General features: G+C 43.6%; 1 protein-coding gene across 1 annotated transcript in view; it reads right to left on the reverse strand.

Annotated features, from left to right (window-relative positions):
• Positions 1–4,643: 4,643 nt before the first annotated feature.
• The window catches only part of ENPP6 (ectonucleotide pyrophosphatase/phosphodiesterase 6), a 32,788-nt gene continuing 13,836 nt past the window's right edge, over positions 4,644–23,595 (reverse strand). Inside the window, exons 3-8 of the mRNA XM_010401516.3 lie at positions 20,255–20,366; positions 15,813–15,954; positions 14,735–14,914; positions 12,314–12,451; positions 8,159–8,282; positions 4,644–7,367 (exon numbers count right to left, since the gene is read on the reverse strand). Of these exons, the coding sequence (XP_010399818.1) occupies positions 7,144–7,367; positions 8,159–8,282; positions 12,314–12,451; positions 14,735–14,914; positions 15,813–15,954; positions 20,255–20,366 (920 nt within the window). The 3' untranslated portion in view covers positions 4,644–7,143. The remainder of the gene's footprint in view (positions 7,368–8,158; positions 8,283–12,313; positions 12,452–14,734; positions 14,915–15,812; positions 15,955–20,254; positions 20,367–23,595) is intronic.

Below are 23,595 nucleotides of genomic sequence, written 5' to 3' on the forward strand. Positions count from 1 at the left end.
AGCCCAGAACTATTTCCTTGTTATATCTGTGCTTGGAGAATCTCTCCATGGATGGGCAAGGGGTGCTTTCCCTCTCTCTTACAGAATCTACTCAGTTGGGATGTGGTCAGTGGGCTTACCCCTCTCTCAACCCTTGGACTCTCATGGAAAATCAATGAGCTGTAAGCTAAAAACCACATTGCTGCCTACTCTGGCAAGCAAGGAGACAAAATCTTGCACCCCAAAGCTCCACCTGTATGGAGTACGTGGATAAAGTGTCAAGTGGGAGTGCGATTTACAGGTGAATGGATGGATGGATGAATGAATCCATTGGGAGGCAAATAAGCCCTTCAAAAAAATTAATGTAAGATTTGTCAGAGCCTCCTTCTGCCCAGGCATCATGTAGAGGGTGTGAGGCACCTCTCAGAAATCAGAAGTAGGCTCCTGCTGAGTCACGTTGTAGGGTCACGTCCTGCGGGGGTAAAACCACCCTCAGTTGGGGATACAGTGAATTCCAGCGCACTGGTTGTTTCAGTGATGTAGGATGAGCAGAACGTTGGACCACTGAAGAAAGGTTAAGACTACTTCTAAGGAACACATGGCCCAGTTATATACACTTATGTGGCCAGGAGCCTTTGCATGGAGGCAGCCCAGTGAGAGCAGCAGGCTGGCTGGGTGTTCAGCAGGGATTGTGGATGATCCCCTGCAAGCCTGACCTGTGTTCCAAAGCCTTTGCAACAGCTTTGCAACAGTGATGCCACCTCGACCTCCTTTTTTCTGTCTGGCAAGGAAGCAATGACAGTGTCTCCAGCCAATTTTGAGGCTTAATTAATATTCACCAAACAATACATCTGAATGACGAGTTACATTTTAGTGTATTATTAATTTCTTGAGAAAAACAGAAGGGTGTTCAAGAGCTGTCAGTGCCCACTCAGCCACAGAAAATCACTCATGTGGGAAATACCCAAACGGTCCCAACAGAGCATGCTGACATTTTGGGGCTGGCTGCCTGCAACCCCTTGGTGAGGGACAGAGGAAGATCTGCCCCTTGCTCCTGAAGACGGATACAATCCTGATATTAAAATGCCTCATTTGCTGCGACCAAGGGAGGATCAGAATCAGCTCCCCGGAGCTCAGCTAAGCCCTGATCTGTGCTAGTGTGGAAAGTGGGTGCTGAATTTCCCCCATCTCAGCCCACTCTTCATATCCCTCCTCACCATTTCTTTGCTACCCGTGACTGTTTTAGTCGGAGTTCTCCTGAGCTGACAAAAGCTCAGAGTTCTCAGTGTGGCACTGCTGGGATATCTGACCCAAGGATTCTGCGTTCAACCTCGAGCCAGGCTGCAAGTGGCCACAAGTAACAGAGAGCTGTGTCACTTCCCCTGCTCCCCTCCTCCTCCTGCTTTTATGTATTTTGTTTCCCACCAGTGGAATTAGGCTTTAATGACAACAGAGGCAGCTCGAGATGCAGCCTCAGTCCTGAGAGTGGGGAGTACATCCAGCTGACAATTGGATCATTTAGGGCCGCGTACACACGAAGGTCTTGCTGAGCCCATTCATCCTCCTGTGGAAACAGGAGCAGGTGGGAGGCTTGCTCAGAGTGCTACATGGAAGCAGCAGGTTTGGGGTGGGAGGAATCGGCCATAGCGCAAAGGGTGACAGGGAGAGCTAACGGGGAGGAAGAGGAAAAGTTGCGATGAGAGACACAGAAGGAAGGAAAAGTCCCAATCATTAGTCTCCTCGCTAGAAACAAGGATTTTTGTCCCAAATGCGCTGTTTGCGGGCAGGCCGGCAGGGGGCGCGGCCGGGCCGGGCTCCAGGGGCTCCTCCCGCTGGCCCTGAGGGGCTGCGGGCTCGCCGCCTCCACCTTGCGGGCTGGCCGCACGAAAAATGGGCAAGCGAGGGAGAGAAGCAGCGTGTGGGGAAATCTGTGTCTCGTTCTGGGCTCCTCAGTACAAGGGAGACATGGAGCTCCTGGAGCGGGTCCAGCGGAGCGCAACAGGGATGATCAAGGGACCGGAACATCTCTCTTATGATGGAAGGCTGAGGGAGCAGGGCCTGTTCAGCCTTGAGATGACTGAGAGACCTCATGAATGTCAGTAAGTATCCAAAGGGAGGGTGTCAAGAGGATGGAACCATGCTCTTCTTCATCGTGCTGAGCAATAGAACAAGAGGCAACGGGCAGAACCTGATACGCAGGAAGTTCCACCTGAATGTGAGAAAGAGCTTCTTCACTGTGCAGTGACTGAGCACTGGAACAGATTGTCCAGAGAGGCTGTGGAGTCTCCCTCACTGGAGATATTCAAGAATGAACTGGACACAATCCTATGCCATGTACTGTAGGATGACCCTGCTTGAGCAGGGGACTTGGAACAGATGACCCGGTGTGGTCCCTGAGCCATTCTGTGATTCTGTGACTTCCATTTCCAGGGCCCATTGGGCCTTTCCCCTGCCCTGCCACTCCCTGTTCCCACCCTGCCCCAGCCTTCTGAGCCAATGGAGCACACCACACTGTTCCAGGGCTAATGCTGGTGGGTGTGTTCCACCCTGGAGTGTATCTGCAGGCCCCGTGAATGACAGGTCCCTGTCATGCCAGCCAGGGCAGCAGCCTTCGTGCAGTGGGGTGGCTGCAGCAAGGCATTCCCCGCATCTCGGACAGATACCTGACTGGGGTAGGGAGAGACCAGGGCAGGCTGCCTGGCAGCTGCTCATAGTGGTTTCCTGATGAAATTGGGCTGGCAGAGCTGAACTGGTGTAATTGATACAGATTTGGGATAACGTCATACAGTTTTTTAAGTCCATAGCAATTTCTGTGTATTTGAAATGTCAGAATAATCCGTACAGTCCAAATAATCCATACAGTCCATCTCTATGAAACTTGAGAATTACTGTGTCCAGTCAACTGTAATTCTGAAATGTTCTTATTTTTGAACCTTCCCTTAACTTAGGTGTGTTTCAATGCTTACACAAAATGTGTTTTTCTGTGTGTGTGAAAGTTGTCTTTTAAAAGCTGTTAAAGACTTCTTATGCTAAAATGTAGGGTTTCAAACCTTCTTCTTCATTAGATGTTTTCTTTAAAAATTCCTGTTGGATTTGCTGTGTCCTGCCCTCTCTGCCACAACCCTACAGGGAAAAGAAGGTGAGGAAATATTACATGGAACTTTTCCAATGCCTTTTAACTTCCCAGTGGACAGAGCTCATTTGGTCTGTGCCTCCCCCTGAGGTGTATGGTTTAACATCTGAGAGATGCCACAGCACCAAGCCTGACAGAGTTCAAGAAGCCTTTGGGCAATACTCTTGGGCACATGGTATGACTCTTGGGGATGATCCCGTGAAGGGCCAGGAGCTGGACTTGATGATCCTTGTGGGTCCCTTTCAACTCAGAATACTCTGTGGTTCTGTGATATATTGTGATGTATTAGTTAGAAGACACGGAAGATGACTGGCACTGCAAAATCTTCTCATTCACCCCTTATTTGTGAAGTCTCTGTACTTGTGAAGGGTGCAGGCTGGTGTCTGGGCCAATGGGAAAGTGTCTCCACGAGGCTGCAGTCTGTGCAGGCAATGCAGGCTGCATCTTGAGGGATGCTGGAGGCCTCATCTGTTGGGGTCCCTTCCCCCCTGCCATGTAGCCCTGGGAGAGGGGCCCTGGGGGGGAGACACGGGGTTTCCCTGCCCCTGCTCAGCCTCATTCCCCATTGGTTGTTTTGTGTTCCCTGATAACGCCAAGGACCCTCGGGTCCCGTGACTGCGGAGTTCCTGAGCTGAGCCCTGGCCATGCAGCTGGAGAAATAAACATCTCTGAAACATCTACCACGGATCTGTCCATATACACTTCGTTTCCCGGGACTCCTGGTTTGAAATATGCTTGTTGCAGTAATCCCCGCTGCGACACTCATCCACTGAGCCTTGGCCAGCCATGCCATTTGCATGGCCACCAAGATCATTGATAAAAAGGCTCAGCTTATTTAGCTGTGAAATTTCCTTTTTTGGCACTGTTATGGGGAGCGGACTGAGACTTATTCCTGTGCAGGCAGTCCCTCGGCACTTTCCTTTTCTGAGGACCCATGTTCATGGAACATGAGGGGAGCATCTCCAGCAGACCTTGGCTTTGCTACTGGTTCAGAGGGAGTCCTGCTGTGAATTAAAGGACTCGTTGGCATATCTGCACTGGTCCTCTTCTATCATCCACTCCCTGCTCTGTGGTCAGTTAATACAAGGAAAAGAAGATAAATTCCACTGAGTAGGCTTGGAGACTTATTTCTATTGAATTAGTCTCTTCCATGGACATTGTTGGTTTGTGGAGCTTAGAGTGGAATAGAGCCCCCTTGTCCTTCAGGCCTGTAGCTTTGGTTTTTGAGGTCTTGTTGACATTTGCACCATCTCCCACTGGAAAAGGGGGGCTCTGGAAAGCCTGAATCTACTGCACCCTCATACCAGTGACAGTGCTCTTAATTTCTGTGCAAGCAGCTGATGTGATGGTGACACACTGGGCTTAGAGAAGTAGGTCTGGAGAGAGCATCCAGGGCTCACCCCTCTTCTAAGAAGTGCAAAATGTTTTGTCGTGTCTATTGGCTAGTGGGAATTACATGTCCCTGAGTGGATGTTCAAAAGGCTAAACAATGAAATACATCTGGAAAAAAGGACTGCATATACAAGATACATCATCTCGTGTGATGCATTTAATGTCCTTAATTTACATGCTGACAACTTTGCCATTTCTAAACAATGTTATCATTCATCTTTCTGATAATTAATCAGCACAAGCTTCAAACACTGTTTATCACACTTTGATGCAGCAATTAGACAAGAAAGGCAAAGTGTTGAAGGGAAGGTTTTGGGCTGTTTTCTTCTTCAAAAATCTTACAGTATTTACAAAGATGTGTTTTTTCTAACACCATTTTTAGAATTATTCACTCATTCACAATCAGTCATTGTATAAAAACATCATTCAGAAATAGGTTTAAAATATACCCACCTCCATTGCATAGTATACAGAAAAATAGGCGAGAGTTAAGACACTTGATTTTTGAATGAGAACATGAACTGATTCAGAGGTACAACATTTCTGAGGAAGAAAGATGCACTTTTCAAAAAATAATGAGCTGTGGTTCTCCTAAAGCTAGTGAGCTTCTGGAAGGTCTGCCATCAAATTTTCCTTTTACAGACCAAGTATCTTTTACTGTACACACAATGCTTGCCTTAAGGTCAAATAAATCATATTGCAAGTGGATTAACCTTCAGTATTTGCATGTGGACACTGACAAAAATGAGTTACACAAAGTACTCACAAGGATCAGTGTTGGTTTCCTGTGTCATGGCCCATCCGTGGAACAACTCAAGGGACCCAATTTGTTATTTTCAATTTCTGTTTGTGTATCTGAGGAGCTGAATATACCCTTATACCTTTAGAAACATTTCTTCTGTAAGAAGACCTTGGGTTCTGCTTGCTGGTAAGATTTAAAATGGCAGGTTGTGGAGGGGTTAGCAGGCACTGATGGCTTCTATCCTGTTGATTTTCAGACAAAATTTGGTAATTTGGTTATCTTGTATGCTGATCTTTTTTTTTTTTTTTCTTTAAAATTGTGCTCCAGTGATTTCATTGAGCCTGGTCCATTAAAGAGCAACAGGGAACTCTGAACAATAGGTGCTTGTTTTACAGCTACTGCAAATGCTTCGAAAGCTCTAAATTGCCTTTTATACTCAACAGTCTAATAACAAAGACTGATTTTTTCCATTTTTTTCCCAATTGATTTGATGGTTCACTTGAGCTTTAAAAACACATTACATAAATCTTTACAGCTAATACAGAAGTCTTTTGTCAAGTTTAATTTAGTGTTTGTGTTTTTTTTCCCCACAGTGTAATCATTCACCCTTAAATGTACTGTACCATACATACCCGGATCGTGCTTAACTCTGGATCCAGAAGATAGAAAGTCCTAGAGCTTTGTTTTTACGTGGGGAGGGACCTCAATCCTTCCAAAGGCAGTTTGTTGCTGAAAGCTCCTGGTTCAGAGGTATATCAGATAAAGCACTGTGCACACCCGAAGGCACCTCTGGCAACAGCTCTATCCTCTCCTGCTGTTTAATTTAACTTTACTGTTACAACTCTGCTTGTGCTTGATAGCCCATGGTGGAAATGATCACTAGGATTAGCTGGGAGGGTGGGATATCTATCAGTGTAGACCTCTCTCCCTGCTACAGAATAAAGGGAAATGCGCTGGTCACCAGGCAGAGGGATAGAGAGCAACAGCTGGTGGAAGAGCACTAAGTGTTGAAAAACCTTCAGAAGTGCAATTGGGTATAAAACATCGAAACGTGAGCAGATGATATTAACTTCACCAGGAAAAGCAGAGAGGGTGTTAAATGCCAGGCTTTTTCATCCCATGTTTTCCTGACCCTTGTGTGTCCAGATGTCTATTCATTTTCCCACTGGCTTTGAAGTGGATGGTTTCTGTCACTCTGCCCTTTCCCAGCCCTCCTCACTGCTGTGGTCCATGAAGGAAGCCTGGCCTTGAAAATGGGCAGAGCCAGTACTCATGTTGGTGAAAATGAAGAAGGAAAGGCTGAGAGAAGTAGGATGCTCTCACTGCTCTCCTGCTGACCCACCTCCCTCGGCATTATGGTCACTCAGCAAAGCTCTTGGCCATTTGAAGACTGGGTCAGTATAGACAGGGCTTGGCTGGTGCTGTAAGGAGATGGGGCTCTGCTGCTGATGGAGCTGGAGATGAAGGGGTGAATCAGGATGAACCCAGCTAAATGCAAAGAGGTCGGTCTCCACTCCTGAGCTTCTCAGTACGGGGAGCCAGGGTGAGCTCCTCAGTGAAAGATGCTGGGGTGGGACATGCTTGATGCTCAGGGATCCCCATGTGCACCCACCAGAAAACTTTATGGATAGCCAGCCAACTCTGCTCTCCTTGCCAGTGCTGTAAATCTAAGTGAGCAACACCATCGTCCCTGGCTGTGTTTGGAGCAGCACAAAACCTGGCTTCGTGTTAAAACCATTGTAAATGCAGGACGGGTCAGATTCATGCCTGGTGGAGCACAATGGAGGAGTGGGGGACAGCACTCTATTAATGAAGCTATTATTCAAATGAAGAACTTTAAAAAAACAAACAGAGAAGGATGGAGTTGCTGGTGACACTGACTGACATTGTTCAGGGATCACAGTAAGGAGATCTGCCTGGCGAACAGGGAGAGCAGAGCTAGTGCCGGGACACAGCTGCTGCACGGGGGGAGCGGTGCCAAGGGGGCTGTGTTTCGGAGCATGCACTCCACCCTGGACCAGGAGCCATTGTTGGGCAGTGGCTGTATTCCTGCCAGGCTGCACATGATGTTGTAAACATCCACGGATCTGATGGGAGGCGCTCGGTAGTTGGATCGGAAATCTGCAGACAAAAGAGAGGAGTTGGCATCATGCAACTTGGGGCTCAGCCCTTGGAATGTGGGGTGCTGCAGGGCAAGGGCTCCTTTGCCTTTCCTGGGACTCGCCCACCAGGCTGGGATGTGGCATGCTATACAATTTACAACATAGCTCAGCAAAAACATTTTAAACAATTTTGTTCATTATTTTTACTTCTAGACCAATTTTATTCTAAAAACTAAAAAAAACCCCGGATTTCTAAGTACAGAAGCTACTGTGTGTGCTTGGTAGATTTAATAGCCTGACATAATTGTGTTGCACATTCTGCTTTCACTCCTGTCTGCAGCTGCAGCCTGGTGCTCTGCCCTGTTTAAAGGGCCTGATGAAATGGAAACCAGGAGTTTTGTGTCTGCCTGTCAGACAGGTGGGTGAGGTATACTGCAACCTTCCCAAAGAAAGTGCCTTGCAGTAGCAAGTCTGAATCCCCTGACAAAAGCAGGACTCATGTGTTTCAAATAGAATTAAAAGTTTAGGCCAAAATTTGGGAAAAGAGAGCAAAGAGATAGTAACTGCACTGGGACATCAGAGAGAGGCTGACTAAATCCCTTCACATCTCTCTGCCCTGTTTCTTCAGCTATGAAATAGATGCAGCACAACAAACCTTCCACAGTGAGGAAATCCTGCCATCTATTTGTAATTTTTGGGTGTCGCAGAGTGCTACATCAGGGTCCTGATGTGCCAGGGGCTGCAGGGATGCAGGGGCAAGGACCATGGGGCTGCAGGGGAAGTGGAACACCAGGGATGGTGGCACTGTACCTGGTCCATATGCGAGGAAGAAGCCTCTCATGTCCATGAGCTCGTTGTCATAGCCATGCCAGCCATTCTGCCAGGCCTCCTTCCTCCCTGTCCCATTCTCCCAGTAGGGTAGCTTGTCCCTGCTCTGGGTAGCAACAGCAGAGTGTGGTTAGTGCCTGCCTACTGGGCTGTGCTGGGGCACTGTGGGGTGCCATGCTGTGTCTCCATGTGCTGTACCACCCCATCAGGCCCCCACACTGTGCTGTTATCTGCACAGCAGCTCATCCCCAGGAGGGGTGACTCCTGGCTTTGCTGTGTCAGTGAGTAACCACCTCCCAGCTGAAAGGGGAGGACAACTCACGTAAATTTCTGCCACAAGCACGAAGTACCACAGTCATATGTGACACATGTAAACAAGGTGCTGTCCCTCTCCCCATGCCTGCCAGCAGCACTGCTCTCCCACCCAGTGCCATGCACTTCTGTGGGTTTGCTGGTGTGTTGTTCTGCCCCACATGCCATTGACACCTTAGAAAAATAAGTAATTTTTGCTCCATTTGACTAGTCAGCCTAACAATACAAATATCACCCCTACTAGGTATTTTCTAATTATTATTTCTTCTCCCTACTTGTTTTGAAATTAAAGCACGAGGTTTGCTCCAAGGAACACTGGCTCTGACCTAAGACAGTCCCACTCTCTGTGGCCTAGACTCTGTTTTATTTCCTTACTCAGTGGATCTACACTTCACTAATTTGTCATTATAAATCTTATTCTTCCTTGCCCATATTGCCCTTAAGATGTTCTTTTAAATTCCTTCCTTACTTTCTCCTGCTTTGCATTAACAGCTCTTACCTACAACAGTGCCATATCTGTCAGATCAGCAGTCCCTAGGGGTTGATCAAAATGCTGGACCAATTTGTCCATGAGTTTCTTCTGTCCCATGCTCCTTAGGGATAGCAGCAGATGTGGCACTCCAGATAACCCCAAAACTATTGCAGGAATTTCACTTAAACAAAGAACATCAACTGGCAGTTCATCAGACCCCAACAATAATTTCTCTGATAATTACAGAGAAGGAGCTGCACAGTTCTCTAGAGTGTCCAGGTCTGGCCTTCACACTTGGGCACAGAAGCACAGAAGATGCCCCAAAGGAGTTTTCCACATTCCCACCTTGGGCAAGTGGTGCAGCAACTCCTGCAGATGGTGAAGCAGATTAACTGAAGATCTCTTTCCTTTTAGAAACATTTATTTAGTCTGATTTTTGTCTTCTTCCGTAAGGAAGAAAATTGACTGCACTGAGGACAGCAGTAGTGATGACTAAGAGGTGTAGCTCTTCCAACTCTTTTCCAGGGGAAGTCCCTGTTTCTTCATATGTAATACTCAGCAGATGTACCAGATAATTCCAGAATACTACAGAATGGTTCAGATTGAAAAGATCACAGTGGATCATCTGGTCCAACCTCCCTTCTCAAGCAGGGCTGTCCTAGATCATATTGCTCAGGATTGCATCCAGACAGGTCTTGAACATCTCCAGTGAGAGCGACTCCACAACTTCTCTGGGTAGTTCCAGATTAAATTAAACTATTTTAGCTGACAAATTTCTTTTCCTGTCCCATCTATTTTCCTGACAGTGCTCAGAGCAAGCCAAGGAGAAAACAGACTCCTTCTCCTCTTCCTCCTTATACTGTAGTTCCTGCGATTCCTGGGGACTGAGCGTGCTGCTCACCATCAGGCAACCTGCACAGCATTTACCAGCCTCAACTTCAGACAAGTGAAGTCACATTAAATTTGTGGTGGTTCTTCAGCAGCATCATGACATTGCCATACCTACACCCCTCCATGGTCCTGTCAGATGTCCTGGACACAGTTGCTTCTCCAGAAATATCAAATGCAGGAAGAGGTAGTGTGCTTTCCATAATCACCCAGAAACCAGGAGACACCTACTCCCAACAGAATGTGCAGTCAAATGCACAGTCATTTCCATAATTTCTGGTGCCAGCTGAGTCAGAAAACATACTACTAACTTTAATAACTGCAGTTGAAGTGACAGCTCATGAAATGGAGCCACTAACAGCAGTAGCTTGAGGGACAGGACTATGCAAGCATCCCAGCACTGCCCTTCTGGGGAGCATCAGGCTCTGCCTTACAGCAAACCCCACAAACTCCTGGGGCTTCTTTGGAGCCAGGGAGTTGGCAGCATGCTGATGTGCCTGCTTGACAAGTCCAAATGGGATGGAGGACTCGGACAAGATGTAATTTTTCATACTCAGACTAAGCCTGGGCTAGCAGTCCTCCTCCAAGATGAAACAGGCGTATCTGGGACTGCGGACAATGGACTTTTCCCTGCATGTGCATGTTTAGAAAATGTACTGCAATTGATCTCTAAACATTGGGAAAGTAAATGGGGATGTGTACAGAGTGAGCATGCAGCCGTGAGGGCTAACACCATTGTTGCACGCAGGAGAGCAGTTGGGGGAACTTCTGCTTGAAGGATGGGGACCACTCACTCAATGTGAAGGGAACAAGGTAACATGAGCAGATCAGCTTTGATACAGAGTGAAATCCCTCCTCATCCTGCTTTAACCAAAATGTAGGTGGGCTTTAGTTCCTATGTTCCTTGATGAGGAAAACAACTTTTCAGATACACCCCCTTTGTCTCTTTCAAAAACCACCACCAACAACAAAATCCCCTTTTTCAAACAGCTTTTAGCTATCCACTAGCAAACAGAGAGTTAAAAAACCCTGGGAGCATGACAGGGAAGAGCTGCACATCCTCTCTTCAGTGGTTTGGGCAGGAAGTATAATAGAAGGCTCAATTATTTCTTTAAAAATATGACAGGAAACTTTCATTTTCATATCCCATTCACAGATAATGAAAATGTACCAAAGAGAAGGAAAATCTGACAGCATTAATGAGAGGACATTCTTGAAAATCAGAAACAATGGGAAGGAATGGGCAGAGAGACAGAAATAATTATCATAGCAGCAGTGTTTGCTGCACTGTTATTAAGGTTTGTCAGAGTTTCAATGATTTTTTTAAGTGCTTTTTTATTTTCTACAGAATATGTAAAAACGTTCTGTTTTGAACTTTCGTACAAAAGAGTTTAGTTGTAATTTTTAAAAATAATTTTGGAAAAGATGTTTCAGATTCCTACTTTACCTGTCTAAATTTTAACTCGGCTTTTTAAACTTTTTTTTTCAAAATCAGAAGTGTGGTACTCACCCATCTGTACTCAAAAACCATCAGGTTTTTTTAGAGGTGCATTTTTATTCAGCTGTAGAAGCTACTATGCTAAATTCAGGTTGGCTAGTGAGAAATGTGGTAGTGTGGACTGTCCTGAGCAAAGCTTGGTGAGCAGTAGCTCTGAAGGTCATGAAAGAAGATGCTTGGCTGAGTTACAATAACCTGCAAGGCAATGATGTGCACTGGCTATGCTGGGACATGAAAGAAACCCAGGACTCCTTGGTTCTGTTGCCAACTTACTGACCTCATGTATGGCCTTGGGCAAAGCACTTAATACCACTCCTCAGTTTACCTCCTTAGAAGATATGCAATTGCCTCACCCTCTGAGATGTGCTGAGCTGCAATTAGTATCTGCAATATGGAGGTGCCTGGTAGTGACACAAGCAAAAATAACACAACAATTTATAGTAAAAAAATAAGTTAGTATGAAAAATCTCTTCATGCGTGGGTTCTCTGCTTAACAAGTTCCCAGATTTTCAGTATGTTCACTGGGCATCTCTGAGGAATAAACCCCCAGTCTGACCCTTTTGAGACTGGAGAGCTTGGGAGAAATGGGGCACTTTTAGGACAGTCTGGCAGGTGGAAAGCCAGGCAGAAGGAAAAGTTGCCACAAGGTACTGCTGAATGGAGGGATAATAAGGACTCTTTCTGTGCCTGAAATGAAGGTAGATGGCAGGGGGAAGAAGAGTAAGGCAACAAAACTGGAATATGAAACATGAGAACTATTCCTGCTTTATGACAACAAAGAAAAAAGGGTCATCCTGACTATTTAACTGTCAGCCTTTAGGAAAGCTGCAATTTCTTTAAGTTCTTTTAAGTACACAGCAAAAATTGACATTAGTTTTGTAGTTAGCCCATTGACTTTAACTCAATGATCAGCAATATATTGCACCTTTTCACACTCCTGTGTAAGTATTTTGCTTCTATACTTTACCTCTACTATGAACCATCCTTCTTCAGCCACGAGAGTTAGGGGAGACACAAATTTTCCTTTTTTGTAGAAAAACCTGTTTGGAATATCCTGTATGTTATAAACATCCATGTGTTCCACAGCTTTCAATTTTTGATATATCTGCAAAGCAAAAAAATGTTAGGACACCATATGGCTGTAAAGATGATAAATACACCCATGGGTATATGGAAACACCTGAATTTGAAAAATGGCTAATCCCCTGTAATAGCTAATCATTCAAACCAGGACTTTGCCTGTCCAAAGATCGTGGCTGAACAAAACCTGCTCATGTGGTTTAGGAGATTCTGAAAACTCAGATCATAAACACGTAGGAATGCGTGAATTCATGTATTATGTGTATTTATAATACACACATTCACAAATGTATACATGTGAGTATACCAGCCTACAGAAACAGACCAGGAGAAACGACACCTTCACAGGAAGCAGTAAGTGAAGTCGTGAGAGACACTCAAAGGCACCATGTGGACTGTGTACAGGTGTGAAAAAATGTTATTACTGTCTTTAGCCTCTGCCACTCATTCCCTCTTTGTGCTCTTGAGTGGAGAATTATTGTCACCTCCCCTGTGTTTCTTGCACGTACCCAGTCAATCACTATCAAGGAATTGATAGTGCTCAGTTATCTGCTTCGTTAGTTATCTGATGTGAGATTAATTAGCCAAAGCCTGCAGCTTTGAGTCTGCACAATGCCATGCAAGTCGTTTATTAATATTAATCATACTGTCTGGAATATCACACAAATGTCATTAAACCCCAAATTATTCAGAAAATATATTTCAAATGCCTGAAAAATATGTTCATATGCCATAAAGAAGGCAGCTATTGGAGTCCCCAGACCCTATATTGTTCTTTCACCAGTGAAATATAAATAATCTTCAGGAATAAATAGCTCAATTCTTCAAAGAGTGATAGGTTCTTCACCAGCCTTTCAGCTAAGTTGCCCTTGTGTGTATATGTGTGCCAGATATGTGCACTGATGTGCAGTGACCATAAGGACAGCACCAGGGTGTGATGGCACAGTTCCTCCCACCGTGACTGGAGCTAGAGAGTGGTAACCAGTAGTTCTGGTGCTTTGAAATGGGGTAATTCTTAGAGGTGATAACCATTACGTTTTAATACACTCCAACTTATAAACATAGCTCTTTAAAATTAATTAGAAATAGAGAATCTAGCTATTGGGAAACTGAAACTCAACTTCATTTTGCTTAAAAAGCTAGCCCTCCAGCAAGAAATCCTAAAAAGAAATGAAGGAAAGAAACAAAACCATAGTGTAAGGCATTGTACTTTATTCTCCTTAGGAATATTAGGCTGTTTAATGAGAGAGAAGCATGTGCTGAAGAGCTTTGTCGGATGAAACCCCATGACAGTGTGAAGTTGCAACTTGCCCTTATTTGAAGGTCTGGCCTACAAAAACAGGGAGCTCTGAGTTAAGCATATCAGTGCTGTGATCCCCTGTGATGCACTTGCAAGTGAATTGCTCGTGCATGCCTCTAAGACAATTTTCAGTTCTGGCACTAATTTGAAATGTTCACAATATCACAGATACACAGTTCCTAAAGAGACTGTTTGGGTGCAAAATCAGCAAATAATCTCTTTAAAAAAATTGCACGGGCTACAATATAATGTAACTGGATAAAATATAATGTAGAAACCAAAATGATTTGCCTGGGGAATTGCTTGCCCATTTTGTACATCCACTCATCTATATTCTGAGGAGAGCAATAATGACTTCTCATGCACTGGTTGCTGGTTAGACTGTAGTGTAGTAGTCTATTAGTCAGAGATACTAAATTTTCATTCTTTTCAAGTGATTTTCAAATTTTTCTCTATTGTTTTAATTTATCCCTCAAAATCCTGCAGTTCTAGCATTGAGCTTTTATGGTTGACTCAATCCAACATGCTTAATCAAAAATTCCACAAAGGAAAATATTGTAAAAAAATACATTTTGCAATTCTGGTCTAATGGAGTTGATTCGTCTGTGGGAGTTTACTGGAATATAAATACTGAACCTGCTCTGGATCATTTGAAAATCCCAGCTAGAGTGTCAACAGATTGACTAATACAGATAAAATCCTAAAAGTGCATTTTGAGCTAAAATCTTTCAGCTATTTATCAGAAGTTAATAGTGGTGGGGCTTAAAAGCATGTGTCCTTGCCATATAACAGTGAAAGTTCATGCTTTTTGATTTGGCTGGTGTGATTTTCCTTTGGAAACCAGCATCACAAGGGTGTCACAGGATCCAAGTCTGACTCCTGATAAGAGCTGATTTTTTGAACACATCTCTGAGAGCAGTATTTGGATGTTATGAGAAAACAAAAGACACAATTGGCATAAAAACTGAGAAAACACAAACCTAAGAGGTACCACTAGGCTGTACTCACCTCTGCATGCTTCTCTGGAGCTGGCCAGAGGCTCACAACAGGACCTCGGTCCTTCATTTGTATGGTGTCACTCATATTGATGTAGTTTTTCAGCTCAATCACTTTATCTGCCCAAGAGATGTCTGTCATCCCATGATCAGAGAAGAGGAGGACGTTGATATCATTCTGAAGGCCTTTGCTCTGTGAAGCAAGTGGATGACAACTTTTAGGACCAGGTAAGAGCTTTGCACTATGTGTGCTGGCTGGAAAATTGAAATCACCGTTTGACCTCCACTGATTCTGTGGAAGTTGGTCAGAAGGATCACGTCCACAAATGGCCTGCAATGTGCTTTGCCACCACCCATAATGGTGGACACCCACTTTTACTTGCTGCTCTGAGAGGTTGGCACCAGAGTTTTTCCAAAATAAGTCCATTCAGCAATTTTGCTGTGATACCACTTGCGGAAGAGGTGTTTCTCTCTTTCCCTCCCAAACACAAGCACTTAGCATGAGAGCTTTTAATATTTAGTGAAATTGAAGATACATATTCCTCTCTTCACTGAAACACATAAAAAACTCCAATATGCATTTATCATTGTCAGAAATATTCATAGAATTTCCATTTACCCAAAATATTTTCTCACTGCAAAATCATTTAGATAATGTTCTTTTTTAAAACCAAGTTTAAAGTACAGAGTCCTGAATACTGTCATAAAACCTACTATAAAAGTTAATTGTCTGATTCCACAAACCTTAGGAAACACAGTTTTGATTCCTTCGCCTACAATAAAGTTCAGTTGGCAACACATGTCATAAACAGAGCAACACATATATTGGTTTGTGGCTTCCTGGGGCTACTGTAGGTCTGTAGGCTACCCTACTACCAGGAGGGTTATAATGCCATCAATGAAAATAATAGTCAGGGTAATGGTGCCTTGAACTCCCCATGATCTCAGTAGTCTGTTTCTCAGGAAATAAAAGTTTACAGCCACTGCATTCAGTTACAGGTGTTAAACAGGCTCTTGGCAGTGCCAAAAAGACCAGTTTTAAAAGCCTTTTCCAAAGGTACCCAGGAGCTGGGTTTTTGGGTGCCACTCACCTTGATGAGTGAGATCATATTGCTCAAGGCTTTGTCCACTTCCCTCAAAGCATTCTTCCGCTGCTGGGACAAAGGGCCATAGTGGTGGCCTTCCACATCAATGCGCTCGTAGTACACTGCGGCCATCTCAGCGCTGTTGTTGCTGGGCGTGGGAGAGAGGGCAAGGAGTGAAAGGCTGACACGTATGGAGATCTCCTGGCTGCTGTCATCGTTATCTTCACCAGCATGTAGAGCCACAAACCTCCGTTTTCTACTGCCAGCCTGTGCTGTCCTACCACTTATTGCACTGCTGGGCTCATTATTCACACCCAGCGTCTCCTGAGTTTGCCTGAGACTCCCATCACAGGCAGCAGGTGGAAACTGCCATGTGCAAGCGTAGGCTGGCCTGGCAGTCTGTTACTAACCTCTTTGAATTAGGAAGACAGCTTCCCCTTTAATAACAAAGAAATTCTGATTTCTCTGCTGAATGCCCCTGTTAAAAGGATTATGGGAATTACCAGTCAAATGTGCTTTAATTAAATTTTGGCACTTCTGGCTTTCTCCTGTGTGAGGTCTTCCAAACCACAGAGGTCAACTCAGGATGTGCTCTTCCTTACAAAATACCACGCAGTATAAACTGGGATGAGATTAAGGGGGTTTTATTCAGGAATATGAGCAAGGGAAACTAAGGTAATCTCCGAATTGCTCAAGTTTAGCTGATCACACTTTTCTGCACTGATTGCTCTCAGCCTAATTAGTGGGGATAAGTGCACACATCAGCGCTTAATTTCATTTTCATGACCACTTTACTGTTCACTGTAAATCTCCCTGAGGGAAGTTGTGTGGATAAAATCACAAACCTATGCTTATGAAGTTCAGACCCAGTCTTTTTGTGCTGTACTTAATATATGGCAGAGCATGCCATACATATTACATGTGCTCATCCATATCAAGATCCCTACAAAAAGACTTGTTATGTCCTGACAGGTCCAGCGTCTCTGATTAAAGACACCTGGGTAGTCTGGTGTAATGAGTGGGACAGAAGAGGCAAAATCAGGGGTGAGGGACTGAGTGAATGGATTAGAGTCTGTCATTTGCATTTCTCAGTTTGCAGAAGGCCTCAGAGAAGCAGTCCTGTGAGAAGCTGAAGGTATCTGCTGCGGTGGGAATTTCTCCACTGCTGGCCCTGCAGAACAGTGTTGTTCCTCCCTCTTCAAGATTTTAAAGTAATTTAAATGAAGCAGCCCTCCCCTCTCCCCAGCTTCATTTTAAGTGTTACTTTCCATCTGTATTAGGCAAAAATTATTTTGTAAAATTTAACCCTGTAATTTCTCTATTGCATACACAGTCATTGAACCTACTGAAATAGTTCTCTTCTGCTGCAGTGCCTGTATTATGAGCTACTTAAACTAATTTATGTAAGTAAATGATCAATTCGATCAAGATAGAAGCTAAGAAAGAGATTTATTGCATAAAACAAGCAATCTCATTTAGGCCATGGTGAGATTTCTCAGTGAGGGCTCAGTGCTTTAAGGAAGAATATTTAATAACTTCAATGGGACAAGCTCCAGTAATGCAGCATGCTTAGGAGTTTGCAGGATTTGGTACAGCACATCTGGAGTTTGACTTTGTTTCCATTTTTGCCTGGTTTTCTATGGAAAAAAAAGGGTTTTCTAAGAAAACCCTTATCCTGGCTTGCATGGGAGAAGTATTCTGTCTTTCTGTGTGTTAGTCCTGTCTTCTTCCATCACCAGTAACTTTCCAAATAAATGACTAAGAAAAGATTTCTGAAGAAAGTTGGACAGCATTGATGGCAATACCAAAAAGTGTTTTATATTCTACCAGCACACTTTGCAAGCACGATGAAGACTTCATGACACCTGTCCAGGAAAATAGGTAGATTACAACAGCCCTCAAGTTACAGTTGTGGAAAAGATACAAGGGAGGTTTTAGTTTCACTTGCCAAAAACAGATGCTTGACTTTATTTTGAATATTCTTGGTCTAAATAGTGGTCTTGAAGCACCTGTTTGAAGAGACTGGAGAATATTCCTGAAGGATGATTTCCTTTTCCAAGGGAAGCTCAGTGGCTCCCTGATGAGTTAGGTACTTCTGTCCTTGCGCTGATGAAACTTTCTACTTCAGTGAAGTTCAGATGGGTCCGGGCATTCCTTGCTCAGACCCTAGGCCACCACGCCACAATAAAGGGCTCTGTCTCTCTACCCTGGAGTCCCTGCAAGGTTTGCTAATGGTGGGTGCCTAAGTGCAGTCCTTTAACTACTAATACCTGCCATTAGGGCAAGTGAGCAAGGCACTGCTCCAGGCAACAGACTGCTCTTGCCACAGGCTGTTTTCCCACATGTAGCTAAGGACAGTCTCAGCCTAATGGGCTTTTCCAATTACCTGGGATATGGAAAGGAAACACACTGCATTTGCCAGCCTTTGAACAGCTTCAAAAGTCAAAAGCACTTCCAAAAGATATAGATGACAAGCTCAAGACTCTTCCACTCAGAGATTCTAAATCCTGCTAAATGAATATGCCTACAGTAAAAACATTTCAGAGGTGTTACTTCTTATGGGCTGGCCCAGCAGCATGGAACTTTTTCTTCTAAATCTTAAAGAAATAAACAAAGAGGATGACTGAGAGAAAGAATAAGGAAAACCTACCAGATTTTTGAACTGTTCATTCTCTACCCTCCCTTCCTACTTCAAGTCCCTGCAATATTTACACCCAAACCTGATTGTTAATTTTATCTAAAATCATTCCTTTTTCCTCTTTCCTGCCTTGTTGGAGACAGGACACTTTAGTTTAAAGAAAAAGAACTCAGGAAGAAATTCACCAGGGTTGGTGTGTAAACAGACACCAGAGACAGGACCTCCTGCAGCACTGGGATGATCTGTAGGATTTGGGCACTTCAGAAGACTGTAGCTGTTATTTATGGCAGACATCTTGTGGCAGGGATTTTCACTTTCCTTGAAATCATCAGCTTTCACCTCTTACAAGTTGTTCCACAGCACTCTTGTGTCCCTTTCCTTTTCCACCACAGACAGCAGCAGACAGCCTTGTGGCTTGGAATGAATTAGCTATCGAAACTCTCCAGCTACCCAAAATAACAGCTTCAAGGGCTGGAACTCTGAGCAGTTTATGCTTCACTTTTAACCATGCTGACAATTACAGAGCTGAAAACCAGCACCGAGCAGCCTTATGTACTGTGCTTCACAGAAACCAGGCAGGAAGCTTCAACTATATCTTGACCCATCCCAAAATTATATCAGACCATAAAGCTTTCTACAGTAAATCTGGGTTTCCACCAGAAGTCAGAGCTGATGTCTGTACTATGTCTTCCATTCCTTGTTTTATTCACTGAATTAAAAGCATTGCAAAATCTCCAGAAAGACTCCTGTGTCTCATATGACTTCCTCATGTCACATGCAGGTAACTTTCTTTAAATCTAAGCTAAATAATTTCAGGATAAAACCTCTCACATGGTCTCAGACACCTTCTGTCTAAGCCCATGATGCAAACAACACTGATTTGTGAGCATCTGTGCAGCAGGACCCAGTGTGCAACTGGGAGCAACATCTCCAACAGTGTCTCATCATTTCAGAGCCTTTATTTCAAGAACAATCAACACTCAGCATCGGAATACAAAACTTTTCAGATGCGAATCGCTATGGAGTTACAAATAATAAAGTAGAAGGGTTTCCTAGGATTGGATTAATCATGGAACCAACAAGGTTTTAAAAGAAGGAGCTTAGTTATAGCCAAGGTAAGGCATTGGCTCTGCATGTGGTGGTGCAATCTTCCCTGATTTTACAGCCTATGTGGAATTGTCTCTTGTAAATGTTCGGATGAGAGATGGTGGAACTTGAAAGCTGGATATGGAACATACATTTTTCCTAGCAGTTGTCTGAGGGATATATTCCATCAGTTGGACTATATGGTTGTTGTAGGTCCCTTCCAACTGAACTCTTCTATTCTACTGTATTCTATAGTCATATTTGCACGAAATGAATGCCCTCTCCAAAAATATTTTGCTTGAGGTGTTCTAAAATGAAGAAAAAGCCAAAGCATCAGTCTCATAAACAAGTGACTGGAGCTGAATTTCAGAATTTCCCAATTCCCTCTCTAAATCCAAGCATTTCAAAGCCTTTTCTTGCAGGTCAGTGAATAGGCATGCACAGGCTCATCCTGAAGTAGTTTGAAACAGCAAATTAAAAGTAGTAAGCCAGGACAGCTACTCTTTTTTGTGGCCTACAAAGAAACAGAGGAGCACATATTTCTCTCCACTCTTAATGTAAGGGCCTGTTTCTGGTACGGTGTCGTTTCTATGATGATACTATAAAGCAGTTTTGGCCCCCATCTTCCTACCTGGAAGCCCATCCTGAAAATCTCCCTGATAGTAAATCCAAGTACTTGTCCTAGAGAGAGGAAACCCCACACTGCAAAAATCTAGTGACGTACCACAGAGAATTGAGGGCATCACTGATGGCATCTGCGAAGTTTTTGTCTGTTGGGACGCTGAAGTACTCGCGGCAGTAACTTGGTCTGACTCCAAGGATTTCGACCTCACAACCTACGAGCAAAAAATGTGGTAAGCTCTGCTATTTCACCTTGATCACAGACCTCACACCATGGGGTCCAAGTTCAGGTCTGTAAATTCCCTGTGACATTACTTACCTTACGCCTTCCCTGCCGGAAACGATGTGGTTGGCAAGGGAAAAGGGGAGAGAGGTTGGTTTGACAAGTGCTTGTAGCAAACTGTACATTGGATCCTTTTATTTCCCTCTCTAAAGGAAGGTCTCTGTGTGATCTTCCCACAATAAAATGCTTGGTTCCCTCGTGGCAGACCATTTCCACCTAAATCACCAGCTCGTTTATATTTTAACTACTGTGGCCATATAGCCTCATTTTCAGGCTTCCAACATAATAGATTTAGATATTGTTCTCTGAAAGTTCAGCAAATACTTTCCAGTTAGACACACTGTATCTTATGTTGTAATATCCTCTATAAACCGTATTTTATTATGTGATACTAACTCTCCGCTATTATATCTGTTTCCCAGGAGGTCTTATTAAACAGTGTAAACCAATTAACACTCTTGGTAACTTGCAGGCTTCCTTGCAAAACAAAGTCTGTTTTGTGGCCTAAAAATTTATAGCAACAAATCCTACAGGAGAACATGGCCCTGAACATAGAAAAACATGTTTTTGTGAGGTTTCTTTGCCCTTTTGCTCTCCAGTTACTATGCTGCTGAATAATATTAGTATTTAAAAGAAGTATGCTTCCAGAAACAATGGATTCATGCAAATTATTATTCCAGTACCCCAGAGTCCTCCCATCACAGGTGTTTTCTGATATATTCCTGGGGCACAAGGAGGAATCAAAACCAAAAAAACCCCACCTTTTGCAAAATGGCCTCTGTATACAGCAACACAGGCTGGTCAAAAAGGCAACTCTAAGCCAAAGCCTGAATCTGTCTATATCTGGGTCCCTCTGCTTCTCCTTTGGGAGGAAAGTGATAGGCATTAAGGACTGTCATAAGCTGACTTGTTGCTTGGGGCGTGAGAACGTGTAAGTACAGAGAGGGCCCTAGAGCAAGCAGAGCTACTATCAGAGGTGATTTACAGTGGTTTGCTTACTGGGACAGTCAATAAAGAGAATCTGTCAGTCTTGCATCTGAGCTCCCATGAGCTCACATCACTGAGGTGCAGTACTGAGACACAGGGAAAAGCACACAGCTTGCAGGCCAAGCTGGCTGAGAGTCTTCTGATGTGACGGTTCAGGAGTACCACCAAAGATTAGAAAAACTTGAATGTTTAAGCTTAGGAAATTTTTTAAATCTTCACTGATTTGCAGAAAGCCAGATAAATCAGATGGAAATTACCCTTTCTGAAAGTTAAAGGGCCACAGCACACATGACAGATTCAGTCTGCTTGCCTATGGTAGCAGCTCCCAGGTGTCCGCATGCTTTGTTTCAAGGGACCACATCTATTATGATTAATTAATTACTTGCAATAATAAACATCAAATGTAGTCAACTGATTTACTTTCCTGTAAAAATACATTTGCCTACTCTTGAACCTCTATCTAGTTTTTATTTCTATTAAAATTGTGGGATGGTGCTTACTTTTCATTCTTCCCCTGTTGCCCCAAACATATCATGTAATCTTCCCTTTCTGCATGAAGATACTTTGGTGTTCATCTCTCCACCATGATCCACCATGACAGTTCTCTGGAGCCTGGATAAACAGCCAGCAGATTACTTGACAAGAACTGACTGTCTAGATCATCCCACAATAAAATTTCTATACATCTGCACACAGCATTCCCAAGAAATTACACTGTGCCACAGAGATGGGTTCCAGCTGATACTTAACCAAATCGTCAGAAAAATGTATTCCACGAAAGGCCTGATGTCATATCCAGGAATTCCCCTGCCCTGAGGGTGCAGAGCCTCAGTCTTTTGCAGGATGTCCTGGGTGCTACAAGCAGCAAAACAAGGGCTTTCATCTACCTCAGATGCTAGAGGTGAGCAGAAGTCTTCTATGGCCTTTGCTAGTATTTCAGGATTGAACTGGAACTTTGGAGCCAATTTCTCCTTTGATACTTGAGTCTGGCTCAAGATTATTTCCAAAACCAGGCAAGAAGTTAAGAATGCATTTGGAAAGTCATTAGAAATGCCTTGCGTTTTAGTTCAGGTGGATAACTGCTCATAGCCAGTGACTAATATGATAATTTTGCCTCTTTTTTTCTTCAGATACTGACATCAGATTGTAATTTTCTCAAATAACATTCCTCAGAATTAGTCATGAGATAATTTTAACTGGGGGTATTAATCTCTTGGGGATCTGGAATATTTTAGTTGCTGAGATATCTTTGCTATTTCTAGATTGTCAAGTGATGAGCATGACATAAAAGACTACAGAGTAGCAACAACTAGAAATCATTTTGGCCATGAGATAGTGATCTTCAAGTGTGCAGTTCATTGACAGTACCATTGGAAATTCAAGCTGCTTAGACACCAAGAACTTCCTTTTCCTTTTTTTTTTTTAACCTCTATGATGAATAGAACTTAAATTAGGGTTTTTAATGTTAGGGCTTTTTCAAGTCCAAAATACTGGCCATGAAGACCCTTTAATATTTAAATTTCATTTTGGTAGAGTCCAGGAAAGATGGTAAATTTTCTCATTCAGGTATTATGGGAAAGGAAATTTAAACAGATTTGGAGACAGCCAAAGGGAATGCTAAGTATTTCTTGGTTAAACTACAAATAGTTAAGCTGTGTTTACTGAGATGTAATGCTAGATACCTATCTGCATAGTTTTGTATGATTCCAAACTTTTATTTAAAAACCTAAACTGCTGGAGCAGGAATAAGGACTTCTTTCAGAGTGATATATAGACCCCTCTTTAGCTATCTGATGTGGGGACCTGAATCTCTGCCAGCTTTAAATTGCGTTTCTAAACATTTATTTAACAGTTGGACACTTCATGTCATAACAGAAGGTTTTGAAAACTTTCCAGACTGGCTGTACAGTCTGGTAAAAATTGTGTTTAAATGGCAAAAGTTGAGTTAAGAGTATTTTTTCTTCCCCCCTCTGTCTCTCATTTCAGTGTTTAGAGAAGTTGTCACTGCACTTCAGCTGAAGCAGTGGCATAGGCTGTTGGGAAATGAAGGAGTTTGAGCATCTGGGATGACACCACTTACTGGGCTGAGGGTGAGGACCACTCCAAAGCTTTGACCTCAACGGTGCTGCCAGGATGCTCATGCACTCCTCTGGGCATTCTCCATCTGCTGGAGC

The sequence above is a fragment of the Corvus cornix genome, chromosome 4 (genome assembly GCF_000738735.6).
Source record: "Corvus cornix cornix isolate S_Up_H32 chromosome 4, ASM73873v5, whole genome shotgun sequence".
Classification (NCBI taxonomy): Eukaryota; Metazoa; Chordata; class Aves; order Passeriformes; family Corvidae; genus Corvus; species Corvus cornix.